Source organism: Pongo abelii, chromosome 1 (genome assembly GCF_028885655.2).
Source record: "Pongo abelii isolate AG06213 chromosome 1, NHGRI_mPonAbe1-v2.0_pri, whole genome shotgun sequence".
NCBI classification, from domain to species: domain Eukaryota; kingdom Metazoa; phylum Chordata; class Mammalia; order Primates; family Hominidae; genus Pongo; species Pongo abelii.
In genome coordinates this window covers 190,508,120-190,528,436 of record NC_071985.2, presented here as the reverse complement: position 1 = coordinate 190,528,436, position 20,317 = coordinate 190,508,120, and the positions used below count along the sequence as shown (strand labels likewise).

At 53.2% G+C, this 20,317-nt stretch overlaps 1 protein-coding gene across 3 annotated transcripts in view; it reads right to left on the bottom strand.

The window, feature by feature from the left end:
* Positions 1-221: 221 nt before the first annotated feature.
* SLC2A1 (solute carrier family 2 member 1) overlaps positions 222-20,317 on the bottom strand; it is a 32,763-nt gene continuing 12,667 nt past the window's right edge. The window contains exons 2-10 of one of the 3 annotated variants that reach the window (XM_063718112.1): positions 17,363-17,458; positions 5,124-5,284; positions 4,704-4,944; positions 3,951-4,113; positions 3,671-3,858; positions 3,287-3,391; positions 3,009-3,110; positions 1,681-1,884; positions 222-1,307 (exon numbers count right to left, since the gene is read on the bottom strand). In XM_063718112.1, the coding sequence (XP_063574182.1) occupies positions 1,107-1,307; positions 1,681-1,884; positions 3,009-3,110; positions 3,287-3,391; positions 3,671-3,858; positions 3,951-4,113; positions 4,704-4,944; positions 5,124-5,284; positions 17,363-17,458 (1,461 nt within the window). In that variant the 3' untranslated portion in view covers positions 222-1,106. 3 annotated transcript variants of the gene reach the window in all.

Below are 20,317 nucleotides of genomic sequence, written 5' to 3'. Positions count from 1 at the left end.
TAGAAATGCCTTGAATGTCAAGATAAAGAATGTATATATTCTCTGGGTAACAGGGATCAAACAGATTTTTGAGCAATAGAGGACACTGATGAGAGGTACATGTAAGGGACTGGATCCTGAGTCAAAGTGTAAGCCGTTGCAGTGGTTGCAACCCCACTTACTTCTGTCTCACTCCCATCCAAACCTCCCTACCCTCAATCCACAAGCATTTCAAAACCATGTTTCTAAAAACCAGCCATTTATATCTGTTTAGGTAAGTAACAGGAGTGAGGTGGTGTATTTACAAGTTGGCTTGTCCAGATATACTATAACTTAGTGTCTGTATTTAATATTGACAACCAAAAATATATATAAATATCTTGCATCTATACACAACAGGGCAGGAGTCTCCGTGTCTTCTTGAGCAGTGAGTTTGCAGGCTCCCACAGGCCCTCTTCTCATGGTGATAGTGTGGCCCTCAGTGCAAAGGAGACTAGAACCCGGCAGCCCAGACTGGCCCTTCCCCTCTCCTCCCTGCACTCCAGTGCTCCCAACTGGTCTCAGGTAAGGAAAGATTAATTTGAGTGGTTGGGTAGGAAGAGATGGGAAGGGGTAAATCCTAATGGAGCCTGACCCCTAGAGTGGGGAGATCCAGGCCAGCAGAAAGGGTGGCCATAGCCACCTCCTGGGATAGAAGCTTTGTAGTTCATAGTTCGATTAGTGTGTCCTTAGGACATAGGTCCAGCCCTACAGATTAGCTTGGTGAAGAAGGCAAGTGTCTGGACAGGGCTTAGTCTCCACCCTCAGGCATGGAGCCATTCAGGGTGAAGCCTGGGATGTGGGTACAGGAGACTCAGGCTGATATAAAAATAACAAAATCAGTAATAAAAAAATTATAAAACCTGTTGCTTGTCTGAATAGATTTGAGCAACAGTCTTGCTTTTGTTAAAATCCTGGAGCCCTTAAGTCCTGAATATTCTTCTGGACATCATTGCTGGCTGGAGAAAGGAGCCCCAGGCCCGGCTCGGCTGACATCTGTCAAGTTTGGAAGTCTCATCCAGCTGCCTGTGCTCCTGAGAGATCCTTAGGGCTGCTGGGAGCAGGCCGGGCTGGTGATCTGGGGCGCCTCACACTTGGGAATCAGCCCCCAGGGGATGGAACAGCTCCTCGGGTGTCTTGTCACTTTGGCTGGCTCCCCCCTGCCGGAAGCCAGAAGCGATCTCATCGAAGGTCCGGCCTTTAGTCTCAGGAACTTTGAAGTAGGTGAAGATGAAGAACAGAACCAGGAGCACAGTGAAGATGATGAAGACGTAGGGACCACACAGTTGCTGAAAGACACACAGACACGCTTGGTTGGAGTCATGACCCTACATCCTGGCTGTAGGACTTTGGATAAGTCACTTTACCTTTGGGCCTTTGAGCTGAAAAGGGAACATCCACCTACCCAGGGATGCTATCACAATTAAATGAGACCACGCTTGTACCTAGAATGTAACAGGCTCCAGGAACACCATTCAAGGCTAAGGGGAGAACCCTGGAGTTGAGGTCAGCATTCTTGGTCATGTGACCTGGGCTTCCTACCCTCAGTTTCCTCCTCAGCATGATTCCTAATGAGAATGCTGGGCCAGCACTTTGCACAGCACCGTGGGGTCGTGCGTGCAGGCGAGAAATGGTGAGTATAGAGACAGTGGGGGTTCTCACCTCCACATACTGGAAGCACATGCCCACAATGAAATTTGAGGTCCAGTTGGAGAAGCCTGCAACGGCAATGGCAGCTGGACGTGGACCCTGGCTGAAGAGTTCAGCCACGATGAACCATGGGATGGGGCCAGGACCCACTTCAAAGAAGGCCACAAAGCCAAAGATGGCCACGATGCTCAGATAGGACATCCAGGGTAGCTGCTCCTGTTGAGGATGATGGAGAGGGGGGAAAATTAGACTGGGTTGTGATGGATCCTCAGGGGAAACAGAAGCTACAGAGGCCGGAGCAGAGCTATGCGAGAAGGCAGGAAGCCTGGGGATGGGCCTGGATTTGTTGTGTACCCAGCGTTGGGCCTAAGTTTCCTCATCTGAACAAAATGATTTAAGTCCTGCAGGGTGGCTGCAAGTGTTGAGTCCACCCCCCGGGAGTGGTAATGTGGTGTGCACGTGGACGGTGCTAAGAGGCCCCGTGGTCCCCTGTCTGTGTCTGCATCCTGTGGCAGGATGCAGAAGAACATTCCTGGGGGTGGGGTGGATTCAGGTTCTAAGGCATGTGAGGTGCCCAGCTCAGGCTGGCACAGAGTAAGCGCTAAGCATACGGTTCTGCATATAACCATTCTCCTTGAGCAGGCCAGGGTAGAAAATTTATGGGCTTTCCACTTGCTGCCTGTCTGGCCTTTCGGCAACCACCAAACTTTCCAAGCCCAGGTTGAGCTGTAAAATGACGGTCATGGTGCTTTCCTTGCCCAGAGGCTGAATAAACAAGTGCCTGTGTGTGAGTGCCAGGCACAGGGTTGGCACAGGGGTCACAGTCACAGGCTTGGGACTGAGGTTGATTCCTGGCTTCATCCTTTGTCTGACAAGTTACTAACCTCACTGGGACTTAAGCTTCCTCCCCCATAGAATGGGAAGAACTGAACTACACCTCCAGTCGTGTGAACTGAATGAGGCAAGGCGTGTTTCTGCACCTCTGTGGGGAGGACAGAACTACTTCCCGGGGTTGCTGTGAAGATGAATTGAGGCTACAGATGAAGATTGGAAAGGGTTAATATTAGGCAAAGCAATTCCTTAAGGAGGTGAGAGTTTGGGGTCTGGGACCAGAGGTGCTGCGCTGAGAATCCATCAAGCAGGGAGGAGCAAGTTCAAGAGAGGATGTGTGTGGTTTGGAAGGAGACAACTTCAGGAGCCAGAAGGTCGGACCCACACCCAGGGAGAGTGCAGCCACCAACAGGCCTGCCGCCCTGGGGCTGAGACAGGCATTTTGGGATCTGAAGCCCAGGCAAACAAACTCTCCCGCATCCCTCACTCTCCAGAACCTAGCAACTCACCAGCAGTGCCAGCGCGATGGTCATGAGTATGGCACAACCCGCCATGCCAGCCAGGCCTATGAGGTGCAGGGTCCGCCGGCCTGCTCGCTCCACCACAAACAGCTGTGGGCAGAGACAGTGTGAGTGCCACCCCTGCCTGGTGCCCTTCTGAACCCGCCCACCCAGAGGCCTTGCCTCAAGAGCTGAGAAAGTCACAGGGCACTGCAAAGACCAGTGGGGAAGATGGCACTGCCTCTTCCCTGGGGTTTGGCTGGGGGGGCCAGTAAGCAAAGACTCACCGACACAACAGTGAAGGCCGTGTTGACGATACCGGAGCCAATGGTGGCGTACACAGGCTGCTGCACCCCCGCCTTCTCGAAGATGCTCGTGGAGTAATAGAAGACCTGCCAGACAAGAGAAACTGTTGGGGCCTACCTGGACATTGTGGCCCTTCCCTGCCTCTGTAGCAGTGGATGTGGGACCCAGGATGAGTAAAGAATGAAGGGGACAAATACTTAGGCAGAAGGACACTGCACTGCAGTGACCTTATGGGCTTGGGGTCTAAAGGGAAGCTTCTCCTTCAGCAGAGGCGTATCTGTTGTTTCAAGTTTGGGACTTGTTCACCATGCACATTGACCAGAGGGCTTGGCTGGGGCACAGGAAGGGTGGGTGGGGGCACTCACAGCGTTGATGCCGGACAGCTGCTGGGACAGCTGCAGCACCACAGCGATGAGGATGGGCTGGCGGTAGGCGGGGGAGCGGAAGAGCTCCAGGATGGTGACCTTCTTCTCCCGCATCATCTGCCGACTCTCTTCCTTCATCTCCTGCAGGTCATGGGTCACGTCAGCCGTCCCGCGCAGCTTCTTCAGCACTGGGGGGACCGGAGGGAAGGTGGGGGTGGCTCAGAGTGGGAAGAAGGCCAGGGCTCAGGGAGTGGGGAGGAGGGCAGGGCCCTGCCCGTACCACTCTTGGCCCGGTTCTCCTCGTTGCGGTTGATGAGCAGGAAGCGGGGACTCTCGGGGCAGAAGGGCAGCACGATGCACTGCAGCAGGGCCGGGACGAAGATGATGCTCAGCAGCAGGGGCCACAGGTCCTCGTTGCCCATGATGGAGTCCAGGCCGAACACCTGGGGGAAGCAGGGGCCGTGAGCGCCTCTGCCCTGACCCCCCTTTCCCACCCCGTCCTGCCAGAGTGGCCTTCCCTACTTTGTGTCAGCTGCTGCTTCAAGGAAGGGCCCCAGTTCTAGAGGCTCTGCCACTAGCATGAGCCCTGTTTCTCAGTTTCCTCATCGGTCACATGGGAAAAGTAGGACCTACCCCACAGTGTTGCTGGGAGGACAAATGACAAGGCCACAGATGTGTCCAGCAAGAGAATGGGGGCTGCTACTCTGCCACAGGAGGGTTTTGGGGACAGGGAAGGGGAAGCCTCCTGGAGAGAGGGTACTGTGCATAACAGCCTGTGGCATGTTGGGGGAAGGCGGGCCCTGTGGTTGGAGGCCTAGAGTGAGAAGAAAGGGATTGAGAAGAGCCAAGTCATCTTGCTCTCAACTGGGAGGCCATGGTGCTGTATTCTCTGGACCTGTGTACCATAGTTGTCCTCTGCAGGGCTGTGGGGGCTGGGTGGAAGAGAAACTCTGCCCTGCTGGGCACAGATCCGAGAGCCACTGAAGCTGTGGGCAGGGGCCGTGCCGGGCAGGTAGATCCTGCCCCAGCTTACCTGGGCGATGAGGATGCCGACGACAATGCCCAGCTGGTGCAGGGTGCCCAGGGCCCCACGAAGGGCTGTGGGTGACACTTCACCCACATACATGGGCACGAAGCCTGTGGTCAGGCCGCAGTACACACCGATGACGAAGCGGCCCAGGATCAGCATCTCAAAGGACTTGCCCAGTTTCGAGAAGCCCATGAGCACGGCGGACACGAAGGCCAGCAGGTTCATCATCAGCATTGAGTTCCGCCTGGGGATGGGGTCACAGGTCAGGCCGGTGCCCACATTCCTTGGGCTCCCAGGGGCTGGGTCAGAGGTAATACCCTGGAACAGGCAGATAAGTCTCCCCTACCTCCCACCCCATCCGGGACTCCCTGGGCAGGAGGGCATGGGCCCTCCAAGGGCAGTGCCAGGACCTCTCCTACTTACCGGCCAAAGCGGTTAACGAAAAGGCCCACAGAGAAGGAGCCAATCATGCCCCCAACAGAAAAGATGGCCACCGAGAGGGACCAGAGCGTGGTGAGCGTGGTGGGCAGGATGCGCTCCCCATAGCGGTGGACCCATGTCTGGTTGTAGAACTCCTCGATCACCTGCAGGGGGAGATGCAGCCTGGGTGAGCAAGCCAGGGGCCAGGACCCAGTCTTCCTTTTCCTTTCCCCTTGCACCCCTCCCTAAGAGAGGGCCAGGGCCTGGCTCTGCTACAGATTCACTGCATGTTCTTGAGCCAAGTCCCTCTATTTTTGTGGGCCTCACTTTCCCCAGGCCAGAAATAAGGGGTTGGAGTTCATCTGAGAGCCCCGCCAACTCTCCCACTTCCCCTAACGTGTGGTTTCCAGTGCCCTGTGGTTTCACAGGCTCAGTATGACTTGCTGGGATGATGGCAAGTGATCAGTGGTGGAAGTTCAGGCATAGAACAGAGAGGTACAAGACCAGGTGTGGTGGCTCACGCCTGTAATCCCAGCACTTTGGGAGATCAAGGCAAGCAGATCACTGGAGGTCAGGAGTTCGAGACCAGCCAGACCAACATGGTGAAACCCTATCTCTACTAAAAATAAAAAAAAATTAGCTGGACGTGGTGGCGCAAGCATGTAATCCCAGCTACGCGGGAGGCTGAGGCAGGAGAATTGCTTAAACCCAGGACACGGAGTTTGCAGTGAGCCAAGACTGCGCCACTGCACTTCAGCCTGAGTGACAGAGTAAGACTCTATGTCTCAAAAAAAAGAAAAAAAAAAAAGAAATACAGAAGAAAAAGGGTCTTCTTACTTGCCCCTGTTCTCCTCACCATGTCTCAAAGCCCCAAGGGCCCCTCTCCTGCCACCAGGCCCTCTCCCCAACCCCTTGCTAGAGAGGAAGCAGGGGCTGACAGACAGGTTCTGCCGTCCAGGAAGTACAGACTCCCCGACCACACTGAGGGCCTGGTGTGACAAACTCACACATGTCACCCTTCAGAAGTGCTTGAAAGACACACTGTGGCTTTCTGTTCCCCAGGCCTAGCTCCCTTGTGTCTGGCCTGCGAGCACCCCCTTGAAGGACCCACGGCCTCCTCCCCTCTCCCAAGGGCCCAGCTAGGAGGTATGGGGAAAGGCTCCACACAAGGAAGCAGTTCCAGGAACTGGAAACACCCGTCCTAGGACAGCCCTGCCCACCAGCCCTGCCCCCATCCTGGCCAGCTCCCACGGATGTGGTAGGCAGGCAGCACCGGTTCTGCCTGAGCACACTCACCACACTCTCAGTGCCATGGGACTGGCCAGACCCACCCAGCCACACGTATAGCAGAGTGCAGGCCTAGTTACCCAGAAACGGCTTCTTGTGCATGTATACCATCACACACACATACCCGTGCTCATAGAATATAAATATTCCTGCTTCAGCCAGTCACAAACTCACATGCCCCTCGTCCCCTACCACTTACAGCTCAAACTCAATTCCATGTGAACCCAACCCATCCCAACACCCCTCCATGTGTGTGCATGCCACAAGTTCATGCACACACAGTGGTATGCAGCCTCTGCAGCCTCCATCACTGCTGTTGGTCCTCCCTATCCCTTCCAACCCACTGAGGTCTAGCAGAAGAAGAAGGTGTGGGCGGGCACACTTGCCAAACCAGGGCCTGCAGTCCCAGAAATGCCCACCTATTTGAATATGCTGGGCCTGCCTCCTGGTGCCTTCCTTCCCGTTGCTGTGGGTCCTCAGCCTATAGCCATCTTTTTCCCTGCCCTGTCACAACCTGTCCCAAGTCAGCAGGCATCTGATGGAGGCCAGGCTCCAAGGAGCAAGGATAGTTGGTAGGGCAGAGGCAAGCCCTAAGGATCTGCTTGTCCGTTCCAAGGACGCCATGCAGGGCAGTGAATAGAAACCTGAACTCTGAATCTGGACACAACTAAATTCAGGTCCTAGCTCCACCCCTTATTTCCAGTGTGACCATGAGCAAGTTATGTCATCTGTGAGTTTCCATGGCCCCATTTCTAAAGTGCAAACATTAGCAGTAGCTGCTTCACAGTGCTGCAGGGAATCAGTGAAACAGTGCTTGGTGTCATCATCCCTAAAATCACCTCACTGCACACTGGTGGTCTGAAGGCTGTGCAGACCACTAACAGAGTCTCCCCAAGCCTTCAACCTGTAACTCAAAATCGGGACTCCTGCCAGGTATCAATCCAATCTCCCTACCTACCACACCTTTGCACTACACACCATTTCCCACCCCTCTATGCTTTTCAGATGCTACTACTCCTGCCTGGAAGGTACACCTGGCCTTACTGCTGAAACCTTTTGAGATCCAGGTTTCCCTGACTCCAGGAGTTTGTCTTCCCTGAGGAAGACAGTTGATTCACACCATGGTCTGTCCCAGAGCCAGTGCCAGGGATACCTGGTGAGTAAATGGAGGAATCGATGAACCAAAGGTTTTAGGTTCTCCTCTTAGAACCCCTTGATTCTGCTGGGGGCAGAGAGAAGGCAGATTTTGACAAAAAACAGAGCAACAAAACGCAAAGTGTTCTTCTATGGACGAAACTAACCCCAGAGGAGGACTGGTTGGGAACGGTAATGCCCCGTTTATCAGGCTCCACCAAGAACAGGCTGCTCTGGATGAGGGTGGATATGGGAACTGTCCAGATAAATGGCGCTTGCCCTTCTGAGGGTCCAACCTTTCCTGACCCATTATGGGGTGAAAATGTGAAGAGATTTCACTTTGCTCTCCTGAGCAACCAGACCTACAAGCAAGGCTGCAGGGCAATGGTGTCTGCCCTTGGGGCTCTCTCCAGGGGCAAGGAGAGGTGTTTGTCCCTGTGCAGACTGGCTCCTGATGGCTAAATTTCTGCATTCCATAGTTCTAAGGTATTCCCCCCAACCCTCTGTGGTTCAGAGGCTTGTCTTGTACAACTCTCCACATCTCTTCTGAAATTTGCCAAGAAGTCAGCAAATGGAATTTGTTTGAATTGTATACAAAGAGTAAATAGGTGCTAAGTAAGGCCTGAAACTACCTAAATAAGTTTGAAGATCTCTTGAGATGTTGGGGCAGCTGACAAGAGGACTGTGTGTAAGTGAGGTGTGACCAGAGCTCCACCCTGAGTTACGTCTCCTGCCTGTGGTCACACAGTCAAAGGGACCCAACCTTGTCCAGGGCTGGCTCCTGGACGCTGCCTAGCTGCTCTGTTACTCAGACCACTTTATGGGGTGGAGGAAGGGTGAGCAGCCAGCTCTCTGCATGTTAACCTTGGCCTAGACTCATCCTCTCCAGCCCACAGCAGTACTTCCTGGCCAAGCTGAGGCTGGGGAGTGGGTTTCCGCCTCTTGATGCCTGAGATTTCTGGGAAGAAGCCATGCCTGGTTTTCCAATTCCTACTGCTGGTTCCGATGCTCTGTGCCCTCTCCTCCCTGGGGATTCATATGGGGTTCCACGCTGACTCTTGACCCAGGAAAGGCAGGGGGATGCTGGAGAATGAGAAGAACCCTACATGGGGAAAAGCTCTGGGGTCACATCCTCCCTAGAAGTGTCTGGGTGCACCTCAGGAAAGAAGAGTCTACTTATTATGCCCTGACAGGATCCCACAGGCCCAATCCCGCCGGCTCCCAGCAGCCTCCGCAACCCTGGGTCAATGTGTGAGGTGAGACCTGGCACGTGCCTGTTCTGAACGCTCCCACCTCACATGCCCATCCCAAGCTTAGGAGTTAGACACTTGATGCTGCCACCACCCCACATCCATCAATCACCAGGTCCTCTTGATTCTGCCTCCGAGTCTGTCCTACTTCTCTACCCAGGCAGCCTGCCCTGGGTCTCATCTGGATTCTGCTCCTGACTCTTCCTATCCACCAAAGTCAGATCCCATTTCCCACAGTGAACCACCCCTCAGAATGCAGTCGGAGTCCTGCACACCAAATGTGCCAGGCTCGGTCAACCACTCGCTTCTCTGCTCCATTCCCAGCCCAGTCTCTTCACCCAGCTGTGGGGTCTGGGTGGCGGCAAGCGTGTTGACGAGGGAGGAGCGGTTCTGGTCAGTTCCCGGGGGGGACTGCCATGGTGTCAGCCAGCCTAGAGCTGAGGGGCTACTACAGATCTCTGTCCAGGTGCCTCACTGAGCCTAGAGGACACCCACCATGGAGACCACCCTGGAGAAGCAGGTTGACTCTGGGCAGCTGAAATCCTTTGGACCGGATGGCTTCTGGTACGTGAAGCTATTCCTCAACCGGTGGCTCTCCTGGGGTGAGGGGGCGGCCTGCCCAAGCCTAAGGACACCTGGGAATCCCCACACCACCTCCCGCACCACCTCCCGCCAGTCTAGGCAACTGTGGGTGAGACTACATATCTGCCCATCTGCCAAGGAACTTCTCACTTCCCCTTTGTAGAGGTGCATGAGTCGGCGAACACTGCCTGGCACATGGGTAAGCTGTTACTGTTGTCACTGTTGCTCTCTCAAGAAGAGAAGTCACCACCTTCAGAGGAGCCTTAGGGACAAGGTTTTCCATTTTGAAATTGCCAGAAATCATTACCCTAAGAATGTAAGAGTAAGGAGGAACCTGAAGGAACTACGGGCCTGCCTCAGGGAATAAAGCTAGTCTCCAGACCCTGCTCGGCTGCTCCTGGCAGAGGAACCCAGCACTCTGTAGCCCCAGAGGGCAGAGGCGCCAAGGCCAGACTCCAGCTCAGGGGAAGGAAGAGCTTTCTAGACTTCAGGGTACGAGGCTGCCCACCTTACAGGTGGTGAGTTCCCTGTAAGTAGGGAGCATGCAAGTCAAAGTGCTCCAGAGCCGGACTGGTAAACATTTTATGTAAAAGGCTAGCTAGAATCCATTAGGTAGGGTCTGTGAGCCACATATGGCCTCTGTCACTCATTGTTCTTTTTTTCTCAACCTTGTAAAAATGTAAAAACCATTGTTAGCTCATGGGTTGCACAAAAACAGGCTGCTGGCTGGATGTGGCCCTCCTGCCAATCCTTGATCTAGGATTCTAGACCACTGCCAGGAGGGGTATGCATTTTGGAACCTCTGGCTGGTCTCACCATCCTTCCCGCTAGACATTCCTTTACCCCAGGAGGACTAGGTCAGTTAGGTCATCCCCAGCAGGGATCCCTGGGCCAGGTTTAAGCTCGGTCTCAACCCTCCCTGTGCTCTACGGGATGCTACTGTGGGGAAGAAGGGGCTAAACTGCCAGCCAAGCTTTCAGCGCCAGTTAGAAGGAGGAAAGGGCCAGCTTCTCTGGCTTAGCCTCTCAGCCTGGCCTTCACCTCTGTTCCCTGCCTGTCCCTGTCTTCCAGCTGGGGCTGGCCCCGCATTGCCCCTCCCCCAAGCTCTCAGCCCAGGGCCTTCATCTCCACAGCAACTCTCAGCCACACCCCAGGGTGAGCTGGGAGATTGGAGCCAGATGTTCCAGGTGGGGCTGGACAGATAACCCTGCCCACTGGGTCCCCTGGGGCCTCACTTTGGGGCCTGGGGGAAGAGGCCTAGGTTGGGGCTAGAGCTGGGCCCCAACCCCACTGCAGAGGGCTGGACCACCCAGGCTGCTTCCCTGGAACAGCCCTGACATGGCTAGCCTCCAAACCAAGGCCAGGCCAGGCCAGGCCTCCCGGCAGACAGAGGAATCATCCCACCGCCGTGGCCACACCCGAAGCCCTTCTCAGCTCTTGCAATAAAGTGTCTCCTCTACTCCAACTATGACTCACGAGGCACACGCAGTGACTCCCTCATATGACCTAGTCACCTCACACCTTTGCTTGGGCTTAATCACCTTTCAGAACATGCACAGATACTCCTCTGGAAAGCCTTCCTCCAGAGAACCACCCCTCCCACTCCACTGCAACTGGTTCTCAAACAGAGACGGCTTTGGCACCCCATAGGACATCTGCCAATGCCCAGAGACATTTTAGTTGTCACACTGGCTACTGGCATCTAGAGGGCAGAAGCCAAGGAGGCTGATAAACATCCTCCAACGCACGGGACAGGCCTCTACAACACCAGCAGAAACATCACAGTGCCAAGCTGAGAAACCCTGCTCTAAGGGCGAAGCACCCTCTCCCTCTTCCTTCCCTGCTCCCACTGTGCTTGCTCGCATTTCCATCATCGCCTTTAGACGACTAACTGTAAGGTACCGTGTGCTCCCTCTATAGTAAACCTCAGCACGGAGATGGTCTGATGCATCCATGTCGCTGGTGCCCAGCACGGTGCTGGAGGTGCAGAGTTGACACTAAATGACCAACAAGCCATGAATCTAACTGAAGGGCTTGAGGGGTGATGTGATATGACAGGGTATGATGGTGTAAGAGATTGTGCAACTCTGTGTGGGAAACCTGAGATGTTGGTACATGACTGAGCTTGACTCAGCTCCAAACTGAGACCACACATGGCCAGCTGGGTGGCAGTTGTAGGTGAGTGAAAGGGTATTCAGGTGCCCATCTGGGACTGTGCCCATCTTCCATAATGGTCAAGGGCACAGACTAGGGCCAGACTCCCCGGAGTTACATTGCAGCCTTGCCACTTACTAGCTGTGTGTCCTTGCTTTAATTGCTTAACATTCCTGTGCCCCAGTTTCTTATAGAGCAGGGAAAATTATGGTGTCTGCCTAATGGGGTTATTTTGAGGAACAACTGAATTACTATTTCTAGAGTATGTATAACAATGCCTGGGTAAGCTGTAAGTAAGCAGTACGGGTTTATGGTAGTGGTGACGGGTGAAGGGGAGAGGGGACTAGAACTCTTTGGATACAGGAGAGAGAAGGAGAGGCTGCTTGGAGCACGAAGCCCAGCTCCGCCCAACTCAGCCCAGCTCAGCCCAGCTCAGCCCAGTTCAGCCCAGTTCAGCCTGACGGGACACAGGGCTTGGGTTGGGAGGCGGGTGTTGCCTCCAGCTCTTTCACTCACCAAGCTGGGTCATCCTGGGCAGACCTTACCTCCTCTGCAGACCAGGTTCCTCCTTTGTCAAACAAGGAGTGTTGTTTGTCAAACAATGAGGCCCTTTCTGGCCCAAACTCTGGATTCTGAGGATGCCTTATTCTCAGACATGCCTGACACTGTCCCTTGGGCCAGGACTTCATGGTTTCTCAGTGGCCGTCAGTCATCTCTACTGGCAGCTCGGTCATTTGGGGAGGGGAAAGGCAGTGCTTGGATGAGCTCAGTATGATGGTCAGGATTCCCTGGTTCATTCAGCTGCTCCCTCTGTGTCTGGGCTCACCTCTTCCGCCTCTGTCCTCCTCCTCCAGGAGGGGATGCATGGCAGGAATGTCCTGTCATCACTCACAGCAGGGCAGGGGCAGTGCACAGGGCTGGGGAGGCACAAGGCCTGGAGCCCACCTCTAGCTCAGCCTCTCACTCTCCAGATACCTCATCTGGCTTCAGTTCCCTCATTTAGAAGAGGGGAAGGTGTCAGCCCCACCTGCCTTGTAGAGTTGCTGTGAGGTGGTAATTTATGGGGTGGTGCTTTGTAAACATATAAGGTAGTATGATTAATCAACCACTTCCAGGAGGAAGCCCTTTGGGGCCTGTTTTATGGAAGAGAACAAGCTTCTGGCATCCTCACCATTCGTGGGGCAAAGTCTCTTCTCAAGAATAGGCAAACCATGGCCAACCCAATGCTATTTCCTAAGAGAGGTTCTTCTAAATAGACAAGGGAAGTCAGTGTGCCCAGTGCAGGCAGTTAGCGATTCCACATCAGCAGAACATTTCACACCTCTGCACCTCTGCAGAAGCCGCTCTCACTGCCCAGACACCTGTCCCTCCTGCCCTATGAGGTCAACTCACCCTTTAAGGTCGAGCATGGCTGCCAAGTCCTCCGTGAAGCCCTTTTTTTATCTCCCCTGTCACCCCAGCCCCAGCATTAGTTGCCCCCTGTTTGCTCTCGCAACACCTTGAAGCCCTCTGTTAGTGACACTCTGGCTTTCTCCAAGGGGTCTCTCCCACTGCTGTGGAGACAGGGCCTGGCTCGGACTGTGTCTCAGGCAGCTCCCTGAGGGCCAGCATGTGCCTGTTCACGGCTATACTTCTCCCTCCTCACTGTCTAGGACAGCATCTGGCACAGCCTGGATGCTCAGGAAGTCCTGGCTGAATGAAAGGGTTGGCCGGATGGAATCTCTGTGTCACCCTAGGGCAGGCCTTCAGCCCTACCCGGGCACAGGAGTCGCTCTGCCCTGTTACTACACATGGGCTCTGAGCCTCACTTTCATTTCTTCTTCTTGGGTCCTTCTGTCCTCTCTTCACATGTTACATGTATCACTTCTAATCTGGCTCCTGGTTGGAAAAACTACAGCCAGCCTTGTGAGAAGTGTTTGTAAAGTACAAAAGTCAACAGACCAAGTATCTGGGTGCTTGCCCAAGAAACACCGCTAGATTTCAGCGTTCTCGGTTCTGGCCACTCACATCTCCAGCTTCGGTCTGCTGGGGCTGGTTCCTGAAGTGACTTTTGGACAGGTGCCCATACATGGTCCTATGAATGCAGTTTACAGCCTCACCTGGGCCCTCTGTGCTGCTGACCAGCCCCATGATGCCCTGGTCAGAGGTCCTGCCCATATTCCATGACAGTTATAACCTCTTGCCTATTTCTGATTAGACGGGAGGCCCCAGGGATCACAGAAGTTCATCTCAGATTTGTCTACATCTTCGGAAGTCTCTCAGTCCCTGGCTGGGCATGGTGGCTCACACCTGTAATCCCAGCACTTTGGGAAGCCAAGGCAGGTAGATCCCCTGAGGTCAGGAGCTTAAGACCAGCCTCATCAACCTGGTGAAACCCCATCTCTACTAAAAACACAAAAATTAGCTGGGCGTGGTGGTACACACCTGTACCAGTAGCCCAGCTACTTGGAAAGCTGAGGCACGAGAACCACTTGAACCCAGGAAGCAGAGGTTGCAATGAGCCAAGATCATGCCACTGTACTCTGGCCTGGGCAGCAGAGCAAGACTCCGTCTCAAAAAAAAAAAAAAAAAAGGTATCTCAGTCCCTCCTGGCCAAAGGAAGCCCCTCCCTTCTGCTCCGACACCACCCTCCCTCCTGGAAGACCTCCGCCCTCACTTCCTTATCTTCACCCTCTCCTGCTGATTCCTTCCAACATGTTTAAAAATAACCTTCATTAAAATAAATAAATAAATTCCTAGCCATACCATCATTCCAAACCTCCTCAATTCTTTTCTCCCTCTCCCACCAACTCTTTTGGAAGAGCCGTCTCCACCCTTTCTCATCTGCCTCTCACTCTTCACCCAATCATAGTGAGGCTTCTACCCACGCTGTGCCATGTAGTCAGCCCCAGTGGCCACAAGGCCACCATCGCCTCTTCTGCATTCAGCAATGTGGAGAAGCTTGCCCAGTTCAACCCCTGGGGTACCTGATGGCATTCCTCCACTCCGTTCATCCACTCACTATCCACCAGTGTCTATTACTATGACAGGCACCGTTCTAGGCACTAAGAACACGGCTGTGGGCAAACCAGACAAATACCCTGGTCCTTCGATGGCTTACATTCTCCCTCTGTCTTGGGAGGGTATCCTCTCCTGGTTTTAGAGATACCAGCTCTTGTTCTTCTACTTAGGGTCCTTTTCTAGCAATGGGTTGTTCTCTGGGGCCTTGATCTTTTTACTTTTAATTTTTATTTATTTAATTATAAAATTGAGATGAGGTCTTGATGTGTTGCTTAGGCTGGTCTTGAACTCATGGCTCAAGTGATCCACCCACCTTAGCCTCCCAAAGTGCTGGGATTACAGCGTGAGCCACATGCCCGGCCTTAATCTTCATTTCTCTTTTTATTCCAGTCTCCCTAGAAGATCTTCCTCCACTGTGTGGATACCAGTGACTCTCAACTTTTCTCCAGCCTGGGTCTAAGAAACAGACCCATACATGCAGGTGCCTCCTGCACATCTCCAGCTGTGTCACCCCACGCCTCCATTCCTGCACATCCCACGGCCACCTCTCAGCTCCTGGCACACCTGCTCCTTCTTCAAACCACACATCACCCATGCCAGAAACCTAGAAACGATTTTTAAACCCTTCTCTGTTGCCCTCACATGGAATTGATGACCAAATCCTGTCCATTCTTCCTCTGAGGGTTTGCTTTTATGTCACTAGTGCAACGGCAACTTTCTTGATGGTTTCCCGTCTCTAGTCTCACATTCTTAAGTCCGCCCCTCCATACCAGACGCCTGAGTCATTTCCCTACAATGCAAGTCTGATCACGTCTGCCCTGGGCAGTGGGTCCCTATTGTCCTCATCCTGAAGTCCATGCTCCCTAGCTGGGCCCCCGCGCTGGTGCCCATCCACCCCTTCTGACTGTGCCGTGCCATACTCACAGGGCCCTTTGTGGTCTGGCTCTTGCCTACCTTACCTTGTTGACCTCCCCAACCTTTCCCCTCCTCCTGTTCACTCTAGTGACACACTAAACTACTCAGGCTTTACTGAATGCCAGGCTTTCTCTTCTGGGCATTTTGCTTTGAAGGCCCCCTGCTCACCCCAACCCTGTTCTGTTTCTGGAAAACACCTCCTCTGTCCTGGCCTTAGAGTCCTAGTTCTGTCATTAACTCACTATGAGATCACAGTCAAGACATCATTAAATCCAGTGGCTGTCAACCTTGGCTGCACATTTGAATTGGTTGGGAAGCTTTTAATTGAATGCCCAAACAGCATCCCAGACCAATTAAATCAGAATCTGGGGGTGTCCTGGAAACCCCAATGTGCAACCAAGTGGAGAGCTCAACCTCCCTCTGTTTCCTCCCAGCCTGTCTTACAGACTTTCCATCTGTAAGGATTCCCAAAGGGAGCCAGTTCTGAAGCACACACTTTGGCAAGAGCTGTCAAGAGCACTTAGCAAATGCAGGGTTTGGGGTTGGTCCAAGCATGGGCCCACGGTCGCCATGCCCGGCAAACTTGGAAAAGTCCTGTCACCTCCGCTGCAGCTGAGCATGACTCAGCAGGCCAAGCCTTCCTGGTGACTTGCTCCTCGGCATCGGGCGTGGCCCCATAGCCACTGTCTGCCTATTTGGAAGAAGCCCAGCTAACTCTAGACACTACCTGGTTCCGCCAAACAGGCCCCTGATCTTTGGGAGTCACCGCACTCACTTTCTAGCCTCATCCGTCTGGACAAGAAATGTGGTCCTGACGTGAGGACTGCCCACTCTCATTTGGTCCTCTCTGGGAAGGTACAGATTTTTAAACTGGCAAGGCAGCTGGTTAGGAAGACAGCCTGAGGCCATGGAAATAACAGAGCTTGGCTTCTGACTCCAGCATTCAATAGCTTTGTGACCTTGGGCCTGTCGGTCATTTCATCTGCCTGGGCCTCAGTTTCCGGGTCTACAAAATGGAAATCACCACCCAATCTCATAAACACAAGCAAAATGCCTGGTACAGAGGAAGGGCTCAGTTTCCTTTCCTGTCCCTGCCTCCTACCCCCTACCCCCTTTTCCTCTTCTCTCCTCCTTAATGCAAGTAGGTTGGGCTGGAGGAGATGGTCTAGGTCCCTTCCCATCCTGACATTCACGTAAACAAGTGGGGACAGATCTAGGATGCACGGCAGGGAGGAGGAAGCCAGCACAGACCTTCACCCCCTGTGGCTCCCTAGGGCAAGACGCCATTTCTGCTTTGACTGGCAGAGGGCCTTCAGGGAGAGGACGCGGTTTCAACCTACAGTTGGATGCCTTAAAAGTGTGCTGCCTGTGGATGGGTATGAGTGCAGGCTCAAGGACCACCTGGCAGGCAGGTGTTGGATACCAGCTCTGTCTCTGACTTAGCTGGGTGATATTGGGCAGGTTTCCTCTCTCTGGCCGTTTCCCATACCTGCAGGCTGGGAGTGGTGCCTGTTGCCTCCTGACAGTGCTGCAGTGAGCATCAAGTGAGACAAGCCCATGAAAACCCTCTGCAGTCCCAGAATGCCACGGAAATGCAGCATTATTGTATTGAGCTTTGCTTTGAGTTTATTATATCATCAAACATATTATTATATGACTGAGTTGGGTGGGGAGTTGGTCAAGAGGGCCTATAAAAGACCCCAGGATTCTGTGGGACCTGAGATTCTAGAATTCTGCCACCCTAAGATTCCAAAGCAAGAGACGAGTCTCTGACATGGTCAGGGCCAGAAAACTGGCTGGAGAAGCAGACAGTGTGTTGATCTAAATGACTAATTCAGGTGGTGGTGTGAGACTGTGGGCATGTGTGATGTGCAACAGAGCAGGCTGGTGTCCATAAGCCAACGATGGCACAGTACTCACCTTCTGGGGGGCATTGATGACTCCAGTGTTGTAGCCAAACTGAAGGGAGCCAAGCACTGCTCCTCCCACGGCCAGCATGAGGCGACCCGTCAGCTTCTGCAGAGAAACAAACCACACTGTTATAGGCGTGTCTGGGAGCAGGTTACTACAGGGCAGGGCCTGGACTGGCAGGTTCCTCTGTTCAGATATCTTGCCTGACTCTTGGCACCACACCAGTCTTTCTCCCAGGAAACTTGGCCAATTCCCAACCTTAGGTGCCCAAACCAGCCTAGCTGACTTCAAGACACTGGGCTGGCCGGGCCATTTCCTGGGGAGAGAGGGGAAGTATGGTCTTCTCTCTCTGTAGCCAGGTCTCAGAGAGGGAGAGGCTTTGGATTCTTGAGGGTCTCATTTCCCCGGTGGAGCCATGCCTAGGGTCTGGTGGTTCTAGACTCTCTGACTGGGAGGCCCAGGAACCAGCCCTCCTATGCAAGGGGGCCCAAATTACTGGGTAGGAATAGCACAGATATAGATAGGAGAAGCACCCTGGATTTGGAGCTGAAGGCGCTGGCTTCTGATTCCAGCCCATCCGCCTGTTTGCTCTGTGAATTCCAGCAGGCTAAGTCCCCCATGTACCACCTCTCCCCTATCCTCCATTTGCTTGTCAGCAAAATGGCAACAGCTTCGTTTGTCACATTGCTTCGTTTGTCACATTGGAGATGTGATCCCACCTTGCCCTACCCTTCCTGCTGTTCACAGGGCAGGAAACTGAGCCCTGAGAGGGTGAGGCAAGTTCCAGATCACTCAGGAGTCTGCAGCAGAGCTCAGGGCTCCGGACTCCCTACCCAGTGCTCCTCACGGCAATAATCCCCAAACCACAAGCCTCCCAAGGTTATATGGACATAGATGCCATGCTAGGCAGGAATGCACTTTGGAAAAGTGCACAAGGTGAGTAAGAGTGTGGGGCTAAGGTGTTTCCAATAGGCAAAGGGATGGGAGAGAAAAAGAGCAGTTTGCTTCTGTGCACTGGAAGCCGAGGACCTGAAGCAGCAGGAAGGGCAGAGGCCAGCAGGTGAAGAGCCCTGCTTAGCCACAGGTGACTGAGAGGCCAGCAGGGTGTCAGCCCTGCTGGAGAAAAGTACTCTTTTCAGCTATAAAAATGAGGAAGTCAGGAAATGTGACATTAGGCAGGCCTTTAACTGATTGTAGGAGAACAAGGCTGCGGGAGGCACGCCAAAGAGACGGCTGGCATTCACTACGCACACTACACCAAGCTGGGTCCTGGAAGTGGGTGGAGCTGGCCATGGCCTGGCTGTGGGTCTCTGGGCCTTGGTTTCCACAAAACCCAGAAGCAGCCTTTACTTCAAGATCATCACAGATAGCCCTGGGCATAGCTGTTATCGGGCGTATTCCCAGTATGGTCTTTTCATTCTCTGAAAGCAGTCAGTCAGGGCAACGATTGCAAAAGCCAAGTCTCTCACATCAGAGGCTGCGAAAGAGGAAGAAGGCTTCGGCCCAGGAGGAGTGTGCAGCTCAGAACCCCCTCTGTGTGTGCACTGCGTCCTTCCTTCCCATTAGTCTGTCCACCTGACCCCTTAGCCTGCCTCTGGACATTTATTCCACATGCTGGGGCTTCCCTCATACCACAGGGACTCCATTCCCTCTAAATCCTCTGCATTGCCCAACTAGAAAGACAGCCCCCACCCCCCGTATGTCCTGGCACTGCCCCCAGAATCTCCCTTCACTCAATTCTCTGGGGAGCCTTCAGGCCCAGAGCTGTTGTTCTGAGTGGGTAGTGAGCAGCTGACAAATTTCTGGGGGACCCCAGCGACACACCAGGTCAAGCCTAATTCATAGGGTGGACACTAATTCAGAGGCTGTGGCAAGGCACTAAGCATCACCAGGAGGGCTCACTAAACAGTGACTGCTAGGCCCTCCACGTGCTGGGCTTTCTGCCTGCGGAATTACCTGCATTTGCTGATGGGATGCAAAGTATACACTGTATGTTTCTGGAACACACTAGAATAGATTAAAAAACAAGCAATGCAGCGACATCAATCTATGATTTAAGAAAACGTGGCATAGTTATATAATGGAATACATAACCTGGGAGTTCGAGGCCACAGTGAGCTGTGATCACCCCATGGCACTCCAGCCTGGGTGACAGAGTGAGACTCTGTCCCAAAAAACAAAAGCGAAACCAAAAACAGAGCAGTGTGTATATTGTATGCTATCTTTTGTGTTTTTTAAAAAAATTGGCTGGGGGTAGGGGGAGAATATACACATCTATTTAAAAGAATGCACAAGAGGCTAGGCGCGGTGGCTCACATCTATAATCCCAGCTTGAGGCCACGAGTTCGAGACCAGCCTGGCCAACATGGCAAAACCCTGTCTCTACTAAAAATACAAAAATTAGCTGGGCATGGTGGTGCATGCCTGTAGTCCCAACTACTTGGGAGGCTGAGGGACAAGAATCACTTTATCTGGGAGATGACGCCACTGCACTCCACCCTGGGCGACAGAGCAGACTCTGTCTCACAAAAAACAAAAAAATACAAGAATGTACAAGAAAGGTAACATTCTAACCTGGGGGGCCTGGGTGACTGGGGACAGGGTGAAAGGGAGATTTCATTTTATAGCCTTTGGCACTTTTTTGAATTCTGAATGGTGTGAATGGAATCACCTATTCAAAATAATTTTTACAAGCCCTATGATTTCATATTACTTAGAACAAAGCAATTTAAATAAAAACATTAAGTGGAAAATAATACAAATGATCCATGGATCTAGCAAAAATTATGTTGGTAGAGCATGAGTGAATGACAGTGACTGTGTGTGTGAGGTAAGTGCTATTATCACAGGCCCTGTTTTACTAAGGTCTGCATCTGATGTTCCAGGGGTCTGGAGCCTCTGAAGGCATCCCTGGGGCCCCACTGAGCAGATGCTCGATTGTAGCCTCTGTCAATGGGGGCTGCT